The sequence below is a fragment of the Sinocyclocheilus grahami genome, unplaced genomic scaffold (assembly GCF_001515645.1).
Source record: "Sinocyclocheilus grahami isolate Dianchi unplaced genomic scaffold, SAMN03320097.WGS_v1.1 scaffold1611.1, whole genome shotgun sequence".
In the NCBI taxonomy this organism is placed as follows: Eukaryota; Metazoa; Chordata; class Actinopteri; order Cypriniformes; family Cyprinidae; genus Sinocyclocheilus; species Sinocyclocheilus grahami.
The window spans coordinates 109,759-133,159 of NW_015506790.1; the positions used below are offsets into that span (position 1 = coordinate 109,759).

General features: G+C 38.3%; 1 protein-coding gene across 2 annotated transcripts in view; it reads right to left on the reverse strand.

Moving 5' to 3' along the window:
- Nucleotides 1-306: 306 nt before the first annotated feature.
- Nucleotides 307-23,401, reverse strand: part of LOC107571545 (cadherin-2-like) — a 44,743-nt gene continuing 21,648 nt past the window's right edge. Inside the window, exons 3-17 of one of the 2 annotated variants that reach the window (XM_016257868.1) lie at nucleotides 18,406-18,614; nucleotides 15,773-15,913; nucleotides 15,455-15,610; nucleotides 13,093-13,237; nucleotides 12,834-13,006; nucleotides 11,808-11,945; nucleotides 11,540-11,725; nucleotides 10,828-10,934; nucleotides 10,289-10,435; nucleotides 8,135-8,277; nucleotides 5,331-5,564; nucleotides 4,998-5,231; nucleotides 3,797-3,936; nucleotides 2,397-2,561; nucleotides 307-570 (exon numbers count right to left, since the gene is read on the reverse strand). In XM_016257868.1, the coding sequence (XP_016113354.1) occupies nucleotides 364-570; nucleotides 2,397-2,561; nucleotides 3,797-3,936; nucleotides 4,998-5,231; nucleotides 5,331-5,564; nucleotides 8,135-8,277; nucleotides 10,289-10,435; nucleotides 10,828-10,934; nucleotides 11,540-11,725; nucleotides 11,808-11,945; nucleotides 12,834-13,006; nucleotides 13,093-13,237; nucleotides 15,455-15,610; nucleotides 15,773-15,913; nucleotides 18,406-18,614 (2,525 nt within the window). In that variant the 3' untranslated portion in view covers nucleotides 307-363. Of the gene's footprint in view, nucleotides 571-2,396; nucleotides 2,562-3,796; nucleotides 3,937-4,997; nucleotides 5,232-5,330; nucleotides 5,565-8,134; nucleotides 8,278-10,288; nucleotides 10,436-10,680; nucleotides 10,935-11,539; nucleotides 11,726-11,807; nucleotides 11,946-12,833; nucleotides 13,007-13,092; nucleotides 13,238-15,454; nucleotides 15,611-15,772; nucleotides 15,914-18,405; nucleotides 18,615-23,401 lie in introns of both variants that reach the window. The other variant, XM_016257869.1, reaches the window with a different exon arrangement.

Consider the following 23,401-nt stretch of genomic DNA (forward strand, 5'->3'; position numbering starts at 1 on the left):
AGCATTCATTTAACGTTCTTTAAGCGTTCCTTCATACGTTTCGTACCGATGATCCTTCAAACTTAGGGCGAAAAAATCCTGGACTGAACCAAAACTAGGCAGATTTCCTTCATTAGACCCCCTCTGTCTACAACAGAGGGCCTCGGAGAGACCTGGTTTTGTTGCCATGGTGATCTTCGTTTCTCAGTCTTCATTGTCTCTCTAGGGTATATTGGTTTCTTCATTGTTTTGATTCTGCACACTGTCCACGTCCCACAATAAAAAAAAAGTACCACACTGTTTTTTGATGTTTTTTCTTTTAATTTTCCTCCTCCTCCTCCGGTTCTTCCTTCTCTTTCTGTGGTCCTGCGGTGATGGCGTAAGCTAGTCGTCGTTGCCTCCGTACATGTCGGCAAGTTTGCGGAAGCGAGGGCCCCAGTCGTTGAGGTAGTCATAGTCCTGGTCGCCTCCGCTGCTGGAGGAGTGAAGGGAGCTGAGCGATCCGGCCGTGGAGCCGCTGCCCTCATAGTCGAAGACCAGCAGGGAGTCGTACGGAGGGGCCGTGGGATCCGTATCAGCCGCCTTGAGACCCTGGGGAACATGACGAGAACGGATGTGGTTTTAGTGTTTAGTGGTTTTAGTGTCTAGTACAACCATTTCAATTACTCATTTGGTATTGCTGTTTAAGCGCAGAGGGGGATGGGATGGAGAAAAAGAAGTAGGAACAAAAGAGGAGGAAGGGAGATGGGAGGAGAGGGAAGTCGGAGAAGGATTGGGGTCGCCGTGCAAACAGATGCTGGGCTCTGGAACAGGCTAAAGCATTTATTTATAAGCGGCTACGTTCTGGAAACGGCACAGCTAAGCACAGTCTGAGCTGGCGCAATTAAACAATGAAACACTGAACGCTCTGTCAGGGCACTGGATGATAAACAGCTAAAGTGAGAAGAGGAAGGAAGGAAGGAAGGAGGAAGGAGTGACAATACAACTGAAACCCATTAAGTAAAAAGAGTGTGTGCGTCCTATTTCACATACTTCTGCACTATTCTGTACCATTTTGTAGTATATGTGTGCAGGTGAATCCGAAAATTTGAATGAAAACAAAGACCACTGTGTCCTGACCATTATTTCCTATTATGTAAGGAAATGTGTCTTGCCTCTCTGGAAATCTGCAGTCTATTCAAAATGTAACATGTGGCTCCAGCTAATTTTTTAACCTCTTTAGAAGTTCCTCTGAAGTTTAATCTTTGAACCTTCTCATAATCAAATGAATTTATTAGAATACAGTAATTTTCAGATGCTATAAATGCTAATATATTAACCATCTCTTGATTGCTGGTTGTTTTGAAATTCCATGTATTGAACTATGTATCAATACATTCACTTGATTTTATTTTTTTATTTCTTCTTTTGTTAAGTCACTTCTTATTTGCATGCTTTGTCTGTAATAATATTATTAAAAACTATACAAAATGTAAAAAAAAATACAAGCAAAGTGCACCAATGCACTCAGCGGTCATAACGGTCACTATTCTTATTCAGCATAAAGGGGGGAGCTAAATGTGCTAAAGCTAGTATTTGAAATGCCATTTCCTTCGAATGGAAAACGAGTAGTACTAAGTGCAGCATTTCGCACATGCAAATTTAAAATACGCGAGGCACAAACATTCTATAGACAAAAATCATGGACAAATTGAAATGTTTGATTTACATGTGCTCAACCGATTTTGGTAGTGAATCAAACATCGAATGCACATTCAATTTGAATGTTTAAGATGCCTTTGGTGCTTAAAAGTGCTGTCTAGGTAGGCAGCTCACTTGGTTTCGAAAGCCTGCCATATTGTACAAATAAAGTTCTATTCTTGGCATAACACAGTCCAGGCAGAGTGCTAACAGACTAAACACTGCATAGACGTTCAGTTGACATAATTCTGAATCCTGAAATCGCTTGTTTAAACAAATCTTTCTACAGACATAAAACAGCTATAAACAAAACTCACAAGTGACAATTTTTGTTGGAATGCTAAAAAACAGCTAAAAATCCTAACTGCTATGTTTCTTTAAAACACAGTTCAGACAAACAGTTTGGCAAATGCTGCCGTCTTCAAAGCCTTTCTGTCTTTTAAGTGAGGCTGATTACATTTAGCAGTAATGTTTAATTCATTACCTGATTTAAGCAGTTTCTTGCTAATCTCACACTGCTTTGAGTGCAGTCGCACTGCTTATAGCCTGTGAGGTCTGCATGTGTGCGTGTGTGTGGGAGGGCGCATGAGACATTGAATCCCTGAGCCTGGCTAATAATCAACAAAACTAAAAGGACCATGGTCCAATTAACCAATCAATCACCATTAAGTCTTATCACTGGTGCCATCGAGCCATTTTATATGACGCGACATCAGAAGAGCGCACACACTGCGTACCTCGTGGATGAACTCTCCTATGTCTCCGGGGTGGGGTGCGGCCGAGCGGATGGGATAGTTGGGCTCAGAGTGCATCGGTCGCTCGTCCAGCCGGCGAATCCCGACGGGCTTGATCAAGTCTGGCTCCAGAGTATCGGGCTGCTGCAGCTGGCTCAGATCATAGTCCTGAAGAAACACAGATAGCGGAAAGAGACAATCACAAATAGGGTTAGAGGTCTGCTCAAAGCCCTCGGTTTTCTGGAAACATCTGCATGGAGAACAAGGAACGTTTTGACCTTAGTAATGTCATTTAAATTTGCTTTGTTCCATAAGAAGGATATTCATGTGGGTTTTCTTTTCAGAAGTTCGCTAAATATGATAAAACCCTCCTTGTGGAAAATTTTAGAATGTCCTAATTTAGAATAAATAAAACACTAAATAAAAACTTTGACATTTAAAATAAAAATAAAATAAATAAATATATAAAATAATAAAAAAAAGTTGTATTTATTCTAACATTCATTTGTTTCTTTTAGGTTAGCAAGTAGTCATAATTAGTATAAAATATGACTGTTTTATATAAAACAGTCAAACTCTATGGTATGTCCTCCTTTACTTAGCTAGCCGATAGCCAAAACTATTCTTTGATTTATGATTTGGCGATACAGACATACACACTGCACAGCTGGGCTGCTGTTTTCAAGAACTAGTTGAAAAAGACGACAGAAAATAGTTTAAGGTTAAAACAACAGAAATGGATATGCAAGGTCGGAATATACCTGCCTTTTCCAAGACTTGGTTAAAAATATGGCACACGCCAGTTTATGGAGTATCACTTTGAAAATGCTAAAACACTATGCGAGATGTTGAAGCAAGTGGAAATACAGCACACCCCAGGCTTAAGTACATTACAAACGGATTTTTTTTTCGATTAAAAATCGAAAAATGCCAAATGGTTCCTTTGGGAGTTCGTTTTAGGGGACAGAAAATATCATTAACTCATGAAAACCATAGAAAAATCTCCAAAATGATAAAACAGAAAATGTTTGAGTGTTTTTGTGTGTGAGTGTCAGTTGTGCAAAAAATAAAGTTTGGCTCAAATGCAAATCTGTGAGCCTCACACATACTCACACCACCAGGCAAAGCAGGAACTGTTTCATCAATTTGAAATTAGTCGCTTACATGCGATGACTTATAATAAGCATTACTTGCACAATGAATGCTGAAAATTAGTCAGTCGTTAAATGTTCACGATTTTAAATTTAAACTGCACCACGCAGCTTAAATTAAAATCGTGAACATTTAACGACTGGTTAAAATGAAATTTTTTATTAAACAAGCTAGATTGTAAAGAGTAATTGTGAGCTGAAAATAACTGTGTATGCCCAGCAGCAGCAGCAGTAGAGAGCGAGCGCATGTACCTGGTCTTCCTCTCCGCCGCCCTCCTCGTCGTATTTGAGTATGTTGTCTCGCACGTCGTCCTCTGGATCGATCAACAGCTGCTTGGCCTGTCTCTCTTTATCCCGTCTCTTCATCCACATCACAAACATCAACACCAGCACTGCAGAGAGACAGAAAGTGAGATACAGATCAATATAAAAAGAGCAAAATGACTTCAGATCAGACAGTTAAAGGTGCAGTGTGTATTTTTTAGCACCACAAACTGAAATTGACGTTTCGCTAAGCTTCGCCCTCCTCAGTTTCACGTCAAAGTATTTCATCTGCTGTTTTTTTTAAGTTTAATAGGTAAATTATGCAAGTAAAGTGATTTAAAACAGCAGAGACTGTGAATCAGAATTGTGCAAGAGTTAATCACAAGCTATGTTTGCATCCAAATTGCAAATTTAATTTAACACATCCCATGTGATCGAGAAAACAAAATTGTCACTTTCACAGGAGTTTGAGCAAAACAGAAATGGAAGTTGTGGCTATTGGGAAATCTACTGTGGCTCTTTTATTAAATGCAATAAATTACTTTAGAGCGCAGAGATAAAACATTAAGAAAAATTTTGTCGCTAGTGAATGCCTTATTTTTGAGGGCCGACGGTGTGCGTCAACCTGTTTTGGAAAATGAAAGCAACCAATCGTTTTGATGACAGGCTTTGGCTCCAGTGTTTTTTGAAGACCCCAATTTATGCAATGACATTGGTCAGAAGTGAATTATTTAATCACATGACTCGATGCACATGAGGCACAATGTGTTTCCATCATAGTTTATGTGTTTATGTCTTCTTGCTGAATAAAACATGAATCCACCTCAAGAGAGCTTTTACGTTTTTTTAATGCACATTTTAGAAATTGGATTTACTTGGTGTTTCCATCCAGCATTTAAAAAAAATAAAATATCAAATAAAATATTAAATAAAAATCTGTGGATGGAAACCCAGTCAACCCAAAAAGAGAAAAGCATCATTTGATTTTGATTCAACTGATAACATTGGTGTAAGTGAACAGAACTGTTCCTATTCCTTCTACAACAGCCTCGCTATGAAATCTTTTGTGACTATATCCCCTCTGCGAACAAAAGCAGATCACATTTGCTTGGCAATTGATGTGACCAACTGATCAGAACTCCACTGCCTGGAAGAAACAACAATCTCTGTCTACCCCTCTGTGTCTTACCCAGCAGAATGATGATGCAAATAAGTATGGCGATGATGGCTCCGGTGCCCAGCCCGGCTGCCATGATGCGTTCCATGTCCACGCAGTCGCCGTGGTGATCGCACTGGCACACTTTGATGCGCAGGTAGGTAGTGTTGGACATGGGCAGGTTCCCCGAGTCGGTGATGCTGATGGGCAGCTCGTATATCCCACTTTCCAGGTAACTAATCTTCAGACTTAACTGAGCGTGATCGCCTACAAACCAACCACAAGTATGACAACACAAATGGGTCAGATAAAGTCTGGCAGAAAAATCAAAATAGAATTGAGTAATTGTTAATCCCAGTGGCGTACCACTGATTCGAGTCAGTGTCCAGTTCCTGCGGATGTCAGAGGGTCGGTTGGGCAGTTCGAAAGCATAGGGCCCAGCGTTGGGGTTGAGGTCTCCGTCTACAGCTGTGATATTGATGGTGTTGGGTTCGGGACGCTCGCACACTTCTGCTTCTTGAGGGAAGACTCGAGGTGCGTTATCGTTTATGTCCAGCAGGTTGATCTGCAGAGTACCCGTCCCACTCGCAGGGGGGACACCTGTTGAGGGACAGAAGGAAAAAGACAGAGGCAAAGTCAATACAAACATAAGCTGTGTCCCAATTCAGAGGCTGCATCCTTTTGAGGCTGCATTTGAAGACTGAATGCGTCACCAATTACAAATCAATTTGAAGGCTCCATCAAATGCGGCCTCAAAATGCGTCCTTTGTTTCCCGGGCCATGAAGGATACAACAGGTGGATCCTTCACAGCCCAGACTATCGCGAGATTCAATGTACACCGTTGACGACATGATTCTTTGAGAGAAAATGCTGGATTACGCATTTAAATGTAAGTATTGCATTTCAACTTACTTGAATATCTAACAAAACACTTTAGAGTGGTTTAAATGTTGACATGTCTTAGTAAGATGCGATGCAATCCTCCGTAGACGAGGTCTCATTTAACAACATTCAGTTTGACCTTTGTGGTCTTTGAAGTCTGCATCCTTCGAAGTATGCAGTCCTTCAACTGGGACGTAGCTATAGTCTCAAGTAGTCAGATTTTGACTATGAATAGTTGACTAATCAAAAAAATAAAAAATAATAATTTTAAAACTTCAAAACACTATTTTCAACATGTAGTTTAAAAAATGCAACCTACATGACGGGACGATTATTAACAAAACTTGTGCACCTGGAGTCCTGGAAACTGATTCCATACAGCTCTTGGTGTTTTTGTGTGCAATATGGATCATGACCATGAGGGTTTCGTGGGTGAGACATCTGAGCTTGAGACTAATAGTTGAAAACTGACGATACAGACGAACTACAGCAGTTAACGACTTTAGGTTGCTCTCTTCTGGGTTGCTGGGCATGATAACTCATTTACAACCTATAATGCACAGTCTATAAGATCCAATCAGCTTGCCCACGTCCATGAAATATCTGCGAATATGAGCCCTTTTACCCAGCACAGACTGGACCATCAATACCTAGAAAAGAGCTTAGTTTCTGTTTCAACAAGAGTAACAAGACCTTTCAACTTCACTGATCTTTAAACAAAGAACAAGAGATGGGCAGAGCTGTGCGGCAGGCTGACGGAGCAGCGGCTTTCTGTTCTACTCCTGGCATTCACAACACATTTTTTAATCCGTTCCAGCCCTGAAAACCCCTAACTCAAGTACGACTAAGTATCCTTAATTTATTGAATCAGGAGTGCGAATCAGCATTGAACTAGATGTGAAAAGGCTTCTTTGTGGGAAAGGGAGACGATCAGCTCTGCTACTTGCACACAAAGATTCAACTGAACCGAGAAAGGAATTCACTAAGAATGTTAAGTTAGCATTGTGTATCTGCACGGTCTGTCTGCATTATTTTAGCACTTGATTCACAAATTTAATATATAAATTAAGGTAACAGCACAAACACACCAAAATGACCACAGCTGATCACAGCTGAAAAGTCAAATGGGTTTGTGTGCCATTGAGAAGGTGATTCTCTACACCTGATTGACTTTACAAATCATTTTGATCCTTTTTCCAATTCAGTGATTCTGTTTTTTTTTTTTTTCCTGACATGTGGGTGTTATATCTTTCACTTGGATGCACTGAATACAACTGGATAAAACAAAAACTGTGTCCGTCTTAATTTCAGGCTGCAAAGCAACAACATATGATTATTTTAAAAGGAGGTTATGCTTTTATATACCCACTGTATATGGATATACAGTATACACCGCAGATTGGTTCTGAGTGCTCGATTGTGGTGGATACAGCAGACTTCTACAATACAAAATACTTTTCAGTAACTGTACAGCATCACTGCACCACTGTGATCCAGACACTTTTAAAAGACAGAAAGTGCACCACACAGCTGGATATAACACTAACCTCCATCATTTCATGAATTATAGCTGCAATTATCACTGGAAAATGTATACAAACAACCCTTTCAATTGAAAAATATGTTTAATATTTAAATGAAATAAAATGGCTTAATAAAATTACCCCGCTTTCCAGCACAATGATAATTGGCCATGAAACTAGCGTTGAGTTTGCACAAATAGTGCTGATCTATAACAAGTCTAATTTACATAGAAAGGTGTGTTTGTGCTAAAAAGATTGACAATGACTTAATTTACATACAGTGCTTCGCTATTTCAGTGCATTTAGTGTCTAGATAAACTGGATAACAGGTAGATGTTTTTGCTAAAATACCGCATACGAAATGGTACAACTGTTTAGTGGGTGCTTCTGGAGACAAGCTTTCAAAATATACAGCGTGTGTGTGTGAGAGGGGGTTTGTTTCACAGCTCTGATGCAGCAAGAATGTTAAACACCACAGCAGAATAGGGCCTAGCAGACTTCTGTAGACTCTTTCACACAGTGGGTAGTGTATGTGCATATGTGTGTGTTAGAAAGAGAGGGAGAGGTTGAAAGTGAAACCCATAGACATTCCGAATGAGTTTGCATATGTTGTTGGTGTGATCATTAACATGGATGTGTGGGCCCGTGTATATCACGGTTGCAGTTTGTTCCGGCTGCAATTCCTCCCTAGAGCTAAAATCAATGGAATCACTCAATCTCAACTGCTTCTGCATACATACACATTCAAACACAGTTGCTCCTACCATTATCAGAGGCCATGAATGTGGCGTTGTAGAGGTTGTTTTTGACATATGGAGACTCTCGGTCCAGGACAGCAATGGTGGAAATGCGTCCATTGTTGGGGTCGATCTCTAGCCAGTTGGCGGGGTCAAACAATTTAGAGTACCTTTAAAACACACCATACAAGGTGGTTAACATTTACTTCATTTGTCAAAATAAATGGGTTCAACAACTGAGGAATGTATCCCACAATGCAATGCTTTTAACTTGACCTTACATTTCCAGTGTGACCAGTGTTGTTATTGTTATAACTAAAACTATTATAATGTTTTTGGTAACTGACCTAAACAAATAAAATAAAAATAAAACTTACTAAACTTTTAAAGGGGTCCTATTATGCTTTTTCACTTTTTCAGCTTTAGTTAGTCTGTGATGTTGCTGTTTGAGCATAAAAAAACATCTGCAAAGTTACAAAGTTCAAAGTCCACTTCAAAAGGAGATATTTTATTGAACAGAAATCACTTTTCAAAAACTACAACGAACGACTCGTTTGGACTATAACGCATATTTTCCGGGATTTGTGATATCACAAATATTGACGAATGGGACGAGACCTGGTTGAGCTGCACTAGAGAAGGCAACGAGTGTTATCACTATGTCGGAGACACGCTAGCTTTCCCAAGGCAGACGAACTTAGAGTGGTTACAATCATCCGGGTTTAAATCGTGCTCAAATTGATTTGACTGGGGAGAGAGGTGTTGTAATCATGTAAAATATGTGAAAAATAATGTGTTTTTCGAACAATCTAGTATGAGAGCCTGTTCTAGTACACCCCCAAAACAACATCAATACTTTGTAAAAGAGCATAATAGGACCCCTTTAAGGTTTAACGTTTAAGCTGAAGTACTGAAATTACTAAATCTAAAACTGAAAGAAAAATTAAAGATATATAGAAATATTTAAAAAAGCACATACAATTACTAAAACTTAAAAGTAAAATTAAAATGAAATCTGAAAATATACAAATAAAAGCTCATTCATTTCAAATTATTAATAAATACTATAATAGTATATAAATAATACTAAAATAACAATCAGTGTGATGCATGAATCAGAAATATTATCAATTGTAACATTTTATTTTAGACTGTCATTTGACAGCACTGCCAAATGGCATTTTTAGATTAAATTATTTTATCGATGTTTGATAAAAAAAATGTTTATCAATGTTTTATAAATATTGTTTATCAATAAATAAAACAAATAATGAGGTCATGTGACAAAAATGTAGCAGGGTAGTGTTTAAACATTTATCATTGCATAATGCCTACTCTTTTTCATTTTATTAAAAAAAATACTAGACAGTGTACAATTTATATTATGAAATATTCAGTAAGTAGTAAGCTAGTATTCCTTTCTGAACATAGCCATTAACAATTAATTAAACAGGCCATATTCATTACCATCCATTTTACATGACTATTTTGCAACCTTTTTTTTTTTTTGCGGCTTCCCCTCAGTGTGATGCATGAATCAGAAATATTATCAATTGTAACATTTTATTTTAGACTGTCATTTGATAGCACTGCCAAATGGCATTTTTAGATTAAATTATTTTATCGATGTTTGATAAAAAAAATGTTTATCAATGTTTTATAAATATTGTTTATCAATAAATAAAACAAATAATGAGGTCATGTGACAAAAATGTAGCAGGGTAGTGTTTAAACATGTATCATTGCATAATGCCTACTCTTTTTCATTTTATTAAAAAAAATACTAGACAGTGTACAATTTATATTATGAAATATTCAGTAAGTAGTAAGCTAGTATTCCTTTCTGAACATAGCCATTAACAATTAATTAAACAGGCCATATTCATTACCATCCATTTTACATGACTATTTTGCAACCTTTTTTTTTTTTTGCGGCTTCACCTTTAAAGACTTCTATATGTAAATAACCTCTAATATGATTGACTGAGCGATGATTTCTGAGTGATGCATTTTTGCAGCTTAGTTTCCATAAATGTTCTGGCTGGACTAGCAAGAAAGCTCTGCTTTGGTCTTCATAGTGTATCAAACTCTGCTATTTCAAAAAATCTTTTCCAAAATGCATACATAAGAGCTGGCCTATATGTGTACATGTAACATGCATGTGTGTGTATGTTTTAATACCTAATAGTCTGCTGCATGTATCTGTCTGGATCATGAGCTGTAAAAGTCGCTAGCATCGACCACTGTGGAAGGCCTTCCTCTAGTTTGACCTGTTTGGGGTTGGGGTCAAAATTTGGGCTTTCGTTCACATCGATAACGCGTATGGACCTTCACCTTTAAAGACTTTATATGTAAATAACCTCTAATATGATTGACTGAGCGATGATTTCTGAGTGATGCATTTTTGCAGCTTAGTTTCCATAAATGTTCTGGCTGGACTAGCAAGAAAGCTCTGCTTTGGTCTTCATAGTGTATCAAACTCTGCTATTTCAAAAAATATTTTCCAAAATGCATACATAAGAGCTGGCCTATATGTGTACATGTAACATGCATGTGTGTGTATGTTTTAATACCTAATAGTCTGCTGCATGTATCTGTCTGGATCATGAGCTGTAAAAGTCGCTAGCATCGACCACTGTGGAAGGCCTTCCTCTAGTTTGACCTGTTTGGGGTTGGGGTCAAAATTTGGGCTTTCGTTCACATCGATAACGCGTATGGACACAGTGGATGTAGACTGGCGGGTGCGATGGATCCCACTCGCCAGCGGCACCTCATTGTCAGCGACAACAGTCAGCATGAATGATCGATTCATCTCATAATCAATTGGCTGTACACAAGGATACACAAACACACACAATCAAGTTAACAGTGTCATAATCTGTTAGAAAAAAGAATCAAAATGATACAATGAATGGATCGTGTTGCAATTAAATACACAGAGGAGAAATGTTTGAATAATAATTAACGAATGACTCATTCTCAATTAAGAGACATTAACCATTAACTCAGATGAACAGCAGGGGGAAGCTGTTTCCATGGAGACCGTCTTTTGCTCTGTATTTGAACCCCTGCCTAAGGGACTCTAGCGAGATTCTAGCGAATAGCAGCGCAACCCAATTACAGCATTTATACAACAATTAGTTCCGGTCCATGAATCTGATTGGTTGAGCAGAGTCCTGGGAATTTTCACTGTTTGTATCACTCCGCTTCTCTGTTTATGACATTCCAGACCAGAGTATATGAGCGGTGCGGATTGGAATGGAAGTAGAGGGATATTTGGAAGTACAGTAATTTTCTGCTGCTCCGATTTCTCTCATAAGTAAGCAGGATTTGTAAAACCCGGAGCGGAACCACTTACATACTTTGTTCCAGACCATTTGTCAGTACGTTCATTTCTTAGTAAGCTTCTTAATGTGTTGTTGTGCGTGTTACCTTGACGACGGTGACGAGGCCTTCATTAGTAACAGGATCAGTAGGAACGGAAAAGCGTCCTGTTGGGTCCCCTGATATGATCCGGTACACTGCATTCCAGGCTGGAGTCCCCGGTTCATCTTTGTCAGTCACGGTGAGATTCGTCACTATCACATTCACACGGTTCTCTGGGACCTCACCATGGAACTACAGAGACAGACAGAGAGAGATCGATTTTCAGCAAAGATGGCTTTGGTGAGACGCGTGTTCAAGTGTGTGTGTCACTCACAGTCTCTCGGGTGAACTCTGGAGTGTTGTCATTGACATCCAGCAGGCGTATGACAGCAGTGGCGGTGTTGGACAGACCATACATGGGGTTTCCCTCCATATCGGTAGCCTGAATGATCAGGGTGTACTGAGGCACCTTCTGCTCGGCACCAAAAGCATAACAAGATAAGTTAGGTTGAAAACACAAGATAGAAATGTTTATAGCAGTGGTTAACAGGATGAGGAGTCTGGGAAACATTATGTTTGCATCTTATTACTTAACCGTATCAAAACAGACTAGCGGCACATTTTTTGGTTCTGACCCACCATTTGAGAACAGTGTTGTTATTGGTAAACGCAATTAAAAATAGTTTTTGGTCATTAAAATAAAGCTGAAAAAAACAAAAACAAACATATATTAGATGAAAAACTTAAACAAAACGAACTAACTGTTGACTTGGCAACTAACTGAAATAAAACAAGTTTAAGTACTACAATTATTAAAACTAAAACCAAAATAAAAACACATTAAAGATAAATGTAAAAAACAAACATTTACTAAAACTTAAACTAAAATGAATAAAATCCGAAAATATAAAAATGAAAGGTAGTTCAAAAATAAAAATGTAATAAACACTGTAATAGTACAGTTTAAAAAATCAAGACCAGTTCACAACAAAGACAATAACTATACCGATAAATTCTAATAATCATTCTAATTCTATAAAAACAAGGAACTCCACACTACAACTATAACAATAAAGAAACAATATTGTTGGAATCACTCTCAGAACGACACTTTCTAGCTGATGAACAATTAAAAACATTGACAGCCAATCAGAATCCGCCTGAGCTTGAGCATTTAAAGTTAGTTATTTAAAGCAGCAGACAAAGTAACTGCACCTCTTCATAATACACAGAGTGTTTTCGTCCATTAGTGTGAACGCTAATATAGTTATCGCTCTTGGTGTTAACACTGGTTGAGTGCCTCTGGTTTACAGTATTGTTGCATATTGTTGACAAAGCATTAGCACACACTTCTTCGTACCTCACGATCTAGACCTGCAGCTACAGTGATGATTTTGCCGGTCTTGTTGTTGATAGTGAACATGTTGGAGGAGGGGCTCTCTGGGGTCTGGGAGAGGATCTTGTATCTGAGCATCCCATTGGCTGTATTTGGGTCATCCTTATCCTGGGATGTCACTGTCATTACAAATGTACCTAGAGCCGAGCAATAAACATCAGTTTTCACTTTATTGGTGAAGGTGTGTCATAACTGTTAAAAACATGAATGCTGACAGGTGTACCTGGTTTGGCGCCCTCATCCACGGTTCCGTTCCAGATCTGGTGTGTGAACTCGGGCCGGTTGTCGTTCATATCAATGACATTGATGATGATGTCGATGGGGTTCTCCATCTGGTTCCCATTGACGTCCACGGCATGAGCACGAAGCTGTGAACGCAAACACACATGAAAACTTGTTGTGGAAAAACAAAACTCAATCTGAGCAGCTATGCAAACAAAATCTACCCCATTTCTACCATTTACTATCACACTACCGTTTAGGGTAAAACATTTTTTTTGTGTTTTTTAAAAAATAAGTCTCTAATACTCAACAAGGCTGCATAAATTGATCACAATACAGTGAAAACAGTAAGCTTCTGAAATATTATTACAATTTAAGATAACGGTTTTCTGTTTTAATATATTTTTTTAAATATAATCGATTCCTGTGATGCAAAGCTGAATTTTCAACAGCCATTACTCCAGTCTTCAGTGTCACATGACCCTTCAGAAATCATTCTAAAATGCAGATTTGGTGCTCAAGAAACATTTCTTCTTATCATCAGTGGTAAAAACAGTTGCTCTGCTTAATATTTTTGTGGAAACCGTGAAACTTTTTTTCAGAATTCTCTGATGAACAGAAAGTTCAAAAGAACAGCATTTAGTTCAAATAGAATTTGTTGTAACATTGTAAACTTAGTAATTTCTGATCAATTTAATGCATCCTTGCTGAATAAAAGCATTAATTTATTGAAAGAATATGTGAGGTATGTTGCTCACAAGAATCACATTTGCACTTTTTGAGTCTTACAAGTTCCGCAGTATTTTTTCAGTGTCTTTATGCCATCACAAGCTGTTTTTGATGCAACATTCAGAAATTATAGTGAAAAAATTGTAACACAGTACACTGTGAGTGGAAGAGAGGCTCTTAACCACCACACTCATTTACAGCGGTTATTCGTGTTAAGGAACTGCTGCAGCTGACTTGGTTGCCGTTTGCGTGCTAGAGCAGTCTTAGGTCTGCTGCATATATGCATGAGCTGACAGAAAGAAGCCTGATGCTCCACCTTTGGCACCATTAGGAAGCAAATCATTTCATATTCATGTAATCTCTACATAATTTGAATCTGAATGTGGATTAGGTGGACACTGAGGGAGGTTAAAAGCCTCTCGGGTCCAGTGGTGAAGAGAAAGGGTATTGAAACCAGGCAGGAAAAGTTTGCAACTACTTCCAGGGGAGATTGAGGATTGTTCTTACTTAGGAAAAGCCAGATTTAGGGAATGCCCCCCTGCGAGCACAATGAATGAATGTGTGTGTGATTTAGTGTTAGGATAAGCTCCTCTGAGTTTAATTTTGTCTGCTCTCCTCTTCATGGTACAGTGGATTAGAGGGATGTCAAAGGTCACATTCTCAGACCGGCTGCCATGGTAACCCTGACACATATAATTTATTGGGAGTTTTAGAGAGATTCTCTCTATCCTGGGTGGAATGCATGGATCTACAGACCAAAGGTCTGATCTTTAAACAAAGTGTGTGCTCAAACCAAGCACTGGAAAGTGCTTACACCATCTTACACATACATTTATAGTTATAAAAAAAATTAACTTTAAATTGAAATTGAAATAATACACTTTTACTGGGTGATTTGGAGACTCTAGTGGCCAAATAATGAATTGAACAATTCAAAACTGCATTTTACCTTTATACACCACTTTTATAATATTTTTTTTTATTATACATGCTTTATACTTTCATCATACAGGAGATATAAAATTACATTCAATTTAATTAATTATTTGAAAATGCATTAGAACATAAGCTATAAAAAGGAAAATTTGGTAATGATCTTGTTTTAAAAACATTTGTTTTGTCTTACAAGTATAATACAGACATGCATTGCATTACATATCTGGATGTCAATATGCATATGGAAATTATATGCAGATGAGGTCATGGATAGTAAAACACAATGTTATGGTCATTAGGGAATCTTCCACTAAGTTGAATTATGAAGGAAATCACACAAATATTCATAAGGTTTCATACATTTGAAAAATGGACCTTGTTTTAAGGATATTTTATGAAAAGTAACTAAGAAAAATATTTGAAGTATAATTTATATATTTATGAGCACGTTTGACGTACCATCTGTATCACCTATTTTCACCTAGTCTTAGTACTGTTAAATGCATTGCATCACATCTCATGGCTATTTCAGTAGGGATTATTCCATTAAAAAAGGTATTTTAAGAGAAACCCCTTACGCAGGCATTCAATAAGATTTCATAAATCTGAAAAATGTTGCAAATATTAATATTTTGGATGAAATCTACACAAAAGTTTATATGACATCTCAGGACGTGGATTTACAAACACACACTCACATGGAAATTAGGGATGTGTTCTCTATCCAGTGGTTTGGTGACGGACAGGATTCCTGAAATGGCGTCGATGATAAACAGGCCGGTGGGGTTTTGGTCGGCTCCTGGTCCGGTCACACTATAGCGCAGAGAGTTACTCTTGTCCTTATCTGACTGGATCTGAAACACGCACACACAAAATTGCAGGATAAACATAAAATTGAGTTACTCTTGCACTTGAATAACAACCCGATGAATGAATTACCATTTATTTTGATAGTACGTTTTCGAATACACTTCACATGATGAACCAGTGTTGTTTTTCTTTGTATACACACTCACTTTCACAAGCTCTTCAGGGAATTGTTTTCTGGAGTTCTCAAGCACGTTGACAGGAGGAATGACCCAGTCTCTTTTCACGCGATTCACACTGCCGTCGCCCTTGACAACCACACTGTGCCGTGGAAACAGTATCTCTGGCACCTGGCGAAGTAAAAAAACAGCAAAAAAAAACAACAGTTACATTCACAAACACCCACACGCTCAATGTACATTACGTGATGCACACACACACATAGCCTACACACTGCGGCACTTTCAACACATCTGCCCCGTCCCCAAATAATTACAGAATTAATTTTACCCTCTGTAATGGGGTCATAAATATCACGGCAGCTCCATCGTTAAAACCCACAGCAGTAACACCCACATAGTGAATGTGTGTGTGTGTGTTGAGTTTGCAGCATTGTTCAATTTTCTTTCTCCCTGAGCCTTGTTATTCAGAGCCAAATGCAGCCAGAGATGTGCTTGACCAGACATTTGCCCTGCTCTTAGTGTTATAGAGAACAAAACCCCTCTGAATGTTCATTTAAGAGTGAATTCTTTATGCAAGTACAAAACCTCGGAGTGTTCTCGCTTATAAGGTGATTCAATATTTCCTCTCAGTTGATATCAACTAAGCCTGCCTTTTTCTTGACCTATCTTCTCTCTTCCTCTCGGTGGTGAAATATTGCTGGTAATGACAGACACATGGGGTGGGCGGCAGTTTGGTGCTGAAGAAGCGAGGTAGATTCTCTCATTTTTCTCTCTCTCTCTGCTTTGACTCAGGTGATGAGCTAACTCATTACCCTTGTACCTTCTCACAGTCACACCATCTCTTCAAACAAACTCACCGACAACATACACATCAACTGAATTGGTGGAAAAATCTTTCACCTCTGTTCCTTCTCGTTAACTTTTCATTTATCTCATTTCTCTCTCATTCCACATTTCCTGCCTCTCTCTTTCTTCTTATCTCTAGAAACAGGGTTGGGCTTTTGATGATATTCGATATATATATATATATATTTTTTTATTTAATTTATTTTTGTTTATTTTATCACTCTGAGATTTCATTTCAATTAACATGTTTATTTTTTTCTAGCATTTAACATTCAGAATGTTCAATGCAAGAATAATAAAACAATAAGAAATTACTCTACAATAAGCAAGGCATGTTTTTCCACAATTTCACTAAATTATCTCTAGAATAATGTATAAAGGGTTCCCAAACTTTCTGGACAACACATTTATATGATATATTCATGAACTAGCCATTTCTGATTACTTGATAAAAATTGTTATAGAGTTTACACCTTATCAAGTCATCTGTAGCTAAAGAAATACTTGATCTTGTCTAGAAATATTTATATTGTCAATGGACCATGGCCTTTTAAGATTTCATTAATTACCATTTATTAATTTCAAAGATTTTTGCAGCCCTGGAAAGCACATTTAACATTTTTTTGGAACATTGAATTCCATGATGTTTTTCAAGATCATGGGAACCCTGAATATAATAATTTTCACTCACATGCACCAATAAATCAATACATAGCAATAAAAAGCTAAATTTATCTACACTACCGTTTAAAGGACTGGTGTCAGTACGATTATTTAAATAAATGAATACTTTTACTTTCCAAGAATGCATTAAACTTATCAAAAAGTAACAGTAAAGATATAAAATACATTATAATATTACTGTTTTCCTTCTTTCAAAAACATTAAAAAATCGTACCGATCTTTCTAAACTTTTGAACAGTTATATATATTTCTACTTAACCAGTTTAATCCACAAAAAATGCCATGCAGACTTATACAACATTTGAGTAATGACGAATCGTTAAGTTTTGAATCAATTCATTAAAACGCAAATTAATCAAACATACCCATTTTAACATGGCTTTTGCAACTTTAAATCACAGATGCAGTTCAATCTCACAAGACAAGGAAGGAGACCAGTTGCAAAACTAGTCTAATGAAACATTCTTTAAAAAGCTTAATGGCCAAATTAAAAGCTCATTAAAATCACAGTGATATTTCAAGTGTTTGAATATTGCAGCAAACTCATCAGGAATGCAGCGTGACTGGCCAGCCTTAGTCTAAACCCTTCACCCTCTCCTCCTTTGCCTCCTCAACCATCTCAACCTTTATCTCGCCCTTATCTGCTCTCTCCCCCGCTGGCTCCTCTCGTCCTCCTTCCCCTTGGCGGCAGTGTGTGGGCATGTGTGTATCAGTAATAAAGAGTAAATTCTTCTTGTTTTCAAGCAGAAGGCAGGGCTATGAGACATATGGTTAGTGTTCCCTAGCTGAGGGTCCAGATCTCCGCTGTCTAATGTATCCTCTTGTCTTAATGTCTATTTAGCATCGTTAAACATTAATTACAGCCCTACTATCAATGTGTTAGTGCTCTGCTAATTTTCTAATATAGTTTTATTAGAGCTTTGGCTTTGTCACAGAGGGCCTACGGATGAAGAGGGACATTTTTGTGAGCTCACATTCACACAATGGCTGTTTGATGGTGTAATTGCAGCATGAGGCTAGTTTAGAAACGCCATGCGCTGTTAGCGATCTGACACGGTTATAATTAGTGTGAATTCGCAGCCACGCAGCCGTCGTTCGCTGTGAACGTGCGAGAGTGCATGATTTCTTACCTGCTTGTGTTGGGTGAAGTTGACGTGCACCAGCCATTGCTCTTGAGACTTCACGTCCTTGGCCTTAATCTCAAAGCTCCGCCCCTTCCTGTCAGAGAGCTGCAGGGTTCGCGCTGCGACCACCGTCCCGTCGGTCTCTATCCGGAAATCCGCAGGGTCTCCGCTCTCAAAACGCAAGCCAGAACCTCTGCCACAGTCAACGAAATCCACTGCAAAAGAGAGAGAGTGGGTGGACTGAGTGCAGGCCTGCCTTTGTTTTTAAACTGCAAACATCTTTTTTTACAAAAAAAAAACAAGCACACAGGAAATCACATTCCGCTCCTCCGCAAGGGAATAATGGTTTTACTTGAAAAGTGAGGACAAGGAGAGCGAGAGATGGAAAGTGTGCACTGACAGAGAGAGAGAGAGAGAGAGATCGAGAAAGAAGCAGAGAGAGATGGTAGGAAAGGAGAGCAGGTACAACTTCTGAAGCTCTCCTGCATTATTCATGCTGAGACATCCCCTGCAGGCCCCCAGGTGTGCTGAGGAACGGAGGAACAGGAGGACGAGGAGACAAAGAGAGAGAGGGATGAGGGGAGGGAAAAAGAGAGAAAACTGAGAAAAAGACGAGTTGAGAGGTATCTGCGGCACAGCACTGGAGGGAATCGCATTAGAAGTACAGACATAAATAAATGAATGTGCTTTATTTATTATGCCGCAATTAGAGAACACAGACAGACAATTACACGCCCAGAACTGAGAGACGCCGGGACACTCTCCTATCAGGACACATTTGTTTGCGAGGAGCCGCGTATTGACTGGGCTCATTTGTCTGACATTTTTCATCTTTCAAGCAGAACGCCAGCTCTCATTATCCAGTCCAGGTGGATGGCGCATGTGATTTCTCGCCAAACGTTATCGTGACACGGTATAGCTGCAGAGGACATACGATTACTGACATTTTACTGATTCATTTTACTGTTCATCAGTCCTGTCAGGACATGAACTATTAATAAAAACACCTGTAAGCACACTAAGGTGGGTTTGATACTTCAATTCTGGCCACCTTGATGCAAACATGCATAGACCGTTGAATATGCATTATCAATTTGCATATTATTTACCAAGAATGTTTACAAGACTAATCACTGAAATATACATGAAGTCTGTCATGTGCAGGCAGATACGAGTCATCCTGCATGGTTAATTAGCTATTAATAGCATGTCAAATTTGTAAACAAATGATCTTCACAAGGCTCATCGCAGTGAATTTTCCAAATTTACTTTAAAATTGGAGTTTCCAATTAAATTCACCAAATAACATTAACATAATATTTTCTCAGATAATAACAATTAACTTTTCAGAAATTCCGTCAGCAGTCCTTGCGTGTTGCCTGCAAAAACACACACAGAACTTGACCAATACAGCTAGTCCGATTCACAAACAAATGACTCTTTTTGAATTTAATCTTTTTAGTGAATCACAAATACACACTGCGACTAGTGTACCCAAAATGAATGAATCTTATGACCCGGATCTTTTTCAAAAAGACAAATTACAGATTTAATCAGTCTGAAATACAATATAACAATTATATAAATATATATACAGCATTAGCAGAGAGAACATTTCTTTCATATTTCAGAAAAATTTACCTTATAACCAAAAAACACATCCAAATTAATTGGCATCCAATTAAATCAAGATCTTCTGAATCTGAATCGATTCGAATCAGGAAATCTGTATTGATACACAGCTCTACAAACTATTCAATTGTGCCTTAGCCTAGCAGTAACACATTGAATCATGAATCATGATGCTCATGCAGGAAAAGTTAAACTCACATCACTCCCTGAACATTTCCTGTCTTTTCTCTACTATCAATGTCAATAAAAAGGGTGCAAAAGCCAATTTTCCATCTCCATGGAAATTTCCATCCATTCTCTCACAGAGGAACACACATCAGCGAGCACAGGCTGAATTTCTCTCTCATAGGTGGCTTTCAACCCATCTGCTTTCAGTGTGTGTGTGTGTTGCATTGTTTTTGCGATTGTTTCTTCGTTCTCACGCATACAGTATGTGAGAGGTAAAATGCTTATTTTCCGTATAGCAATTAGGCGGGTCCATAGGTAAATTACACATTTCACTCTTGTTAATCACCATTTATTATGTGAGGACCTCTCAGGGTATTACAGTAGGCTAAAATAATCGCTCACTATTATTAGACATGGCAACAAATGAGACCTTATTACTGATTATTAGATAAAGACCTGCTGAAGGGGGTGAGCAATTATTATGTTTATCTGATTGTTAATATTGGTAGTCCCGTCGTCCTTGCGTGTTACTTGCGTAAAGTGCCTCCTATGTTGGTTCTTCAAAATTAAAAGACTCCTCTTTCTGGCCCCTGGCGCAATGGTACCCATCGCGGAGTAATGCTTTTAATGTAACGCGATTGCCCTGATGGCACAAGATGCACCGCTCGGCAGGTGTGAGGTAGGTGCTTGTAGTGTGTGTGTGTCAGTCTAGCTTGATGAAGTGCACAGAGTACGTTTTATTAGATGGCTGCATCAGTTTTGCCTGCAGCTGCATTTTCTCGTGCAGTTTTCATGAGGATGGGGGGAGGGTGTTGTCGAACGCTATATGTCTGCCGTGCTGTCTCCTTCCATTACCGAGTGCTGCTCTTCTAACAGATGAAACAGAGCGAGCAGTGTCTTTGAGTCTTTCTTCTCACCACAATCTCTTTACGCGTGCGCCTGCAAACTTGGCTTAATGCGGCGCGTAAAAGCCACATTACTCATCACGTCTCGCAAGTAAACGCAGTTACGGCAAAAACAGTGGAAAGTGATTTAATTATGAGTGTAATTTAATGTAAGACGGAGTTTGCTTAACATAATTCATTCATTTACATCTGAGGTAGCCTGCATGTGTTTTCTCACAACCCCCATCAAATGAGTGCGTATATGGGTCTTCAAACCGCAAATTGATTATAGGATAAATATATTTTATGCTACAAACCAGGTTTCTCCAGCTACACTTAATGTGAACCTGATAATATTCATCAACCTTGTCTGTACTGAAGTGTCTGACATTTATGTCTGGTATTATTTGTTAAGTATTGATGATGTAGGATGCACAACATAAAATATCCAATCCTTTAGCTACAAAATCGCGGGACAAACAAGGTCTTGATTTATCTGTAATGAACTGATACAATCTAAATAAGAAAAAAATATTACAAAAAAAATTACAAAAAATTACTAAAATTACAAAAAAAATATCTATTTTCTGTCACCTTGACCAATGAGATGGAAAATTATTTGTCAAAGTGCTAAATGCAAGCTGGAGATTTAGGAGGCCTGTTATGCGCACGTATGCGTGTCTGAGGATTTGCGTCTTTGTTTGTGTGAGAAGGTGATCAGACACCACAGACGTGTTTGAGAAGCAAGACGAGAGTCAGTTGCCCTTCACTATGTCTCTTCAAAATCACCAGAATGAGTTTTAAGAGGCAGACTGAAGGGGAACTCAGAATTTAAGGCAATTCTCCCATTATTTCCTCACCCATCATGTCGTTTTGAACCTGTATGCTGTTATTTCTTTTGAGGATCACAAAAGTACAAATCTTTTTCGCAATTATTGTCCTACACCACACTGTATTTTAACAAGAGGCTGTCAAGCTCCAAAAATATATTAAAAAAACACAATAAAAAGTATCATCCATATGACTTGTATACTATATTCCAACTCGTCTGAAGGAATAAAACTAGTGGTCGACCAATATGGGTTTTTTGACAGCCGATACCGATGCCGATATCTTGGAAAGCAGGGTGGCCGATGGCCGATATAAAGCCGATATAATTGTATTAATTTTAATTCATATTTAAGAAATTATTAAATGTGTAAAATAAACATACTTATACTCTAGAAGACAAAGTATTTTTCACAAATAAATAAATATTTAATAAAAATATAATTAAAAAGGAAGTAAACACTGTAACCAACAGGGCACTCAGTATTCTGGGAAGTTTGTGTGCATTGGGAATCATATTTTTTTCAAATAAAGCCAAGGTAACACTCATTTTACATTCAGCACACAGTGAAAATGACATGAATATGACAGTGGGCAAATGCATAAAGCACAGCATAATTTGAAATCAGTCACAAGTTTAAAGTTTGTCGATCGCGCGTCTCCAGTGAAGCTAAACTCTCCTCCTGTCCGTATTCAATTCGCACGAACCATAGGACCGACCGTCACAGAACATGCGATCATGCAGGTCACATGCACACTTCACAAGATCTCAACTAGATTCGACTAAGTCTGGAAGGTTTGTGAAATTAAATGTTCCTTAGTCATTCAAAGATTTGTTTCAATTATATAAATGCGTATTTGCGGAATGCTGACGGCAAACAAGAAAGTATTATAATGTTTGCCTTTAATAATATTAAAGCAATCGTTATAATACTTTTTTGTATACATTTTAATTCCTTTGTTTAACAGTTCTATCTGATTATTAGATAGACTTCTATCCGTATTAGACAGAACTGAATGACAACAGCGAACAAGAGGGAGAATGTGAGCACTGTGTGCTCAGGCTCTGCCGCAGTCGTTCTCGGCGCCATCAAAATAAATGTCCCGCCTCGAACACATCGGCCAAACAGAAAAACTTATTGGCCATGGCCGATATATCGGTCGACCACTAAATAAAACAACTTCATGTGACGAACAGACTGAAAAGTCATTATTCAGTCATTTCCCTGAAGCTCTCAACTAGCCAACTTTGTGGACATGGACAAAACACGAGACTTTCAGTGAATAATTTGACTCAGAAAGACTGGAACTGCTTTTATAAAGTTTGACAGCCTCTAAACTGTAGTAGTATATAACATGGTAGTATGGCTTCATAACAAATGTTTATTTTGTGCTCCAAAGAAGAAGAAAAAATCCACATCCAAGTTTGAAATGGTGAATCTCATACTTTTTCCAAAAAAGCACAAATAAAGACCTGGCCACATGCACAC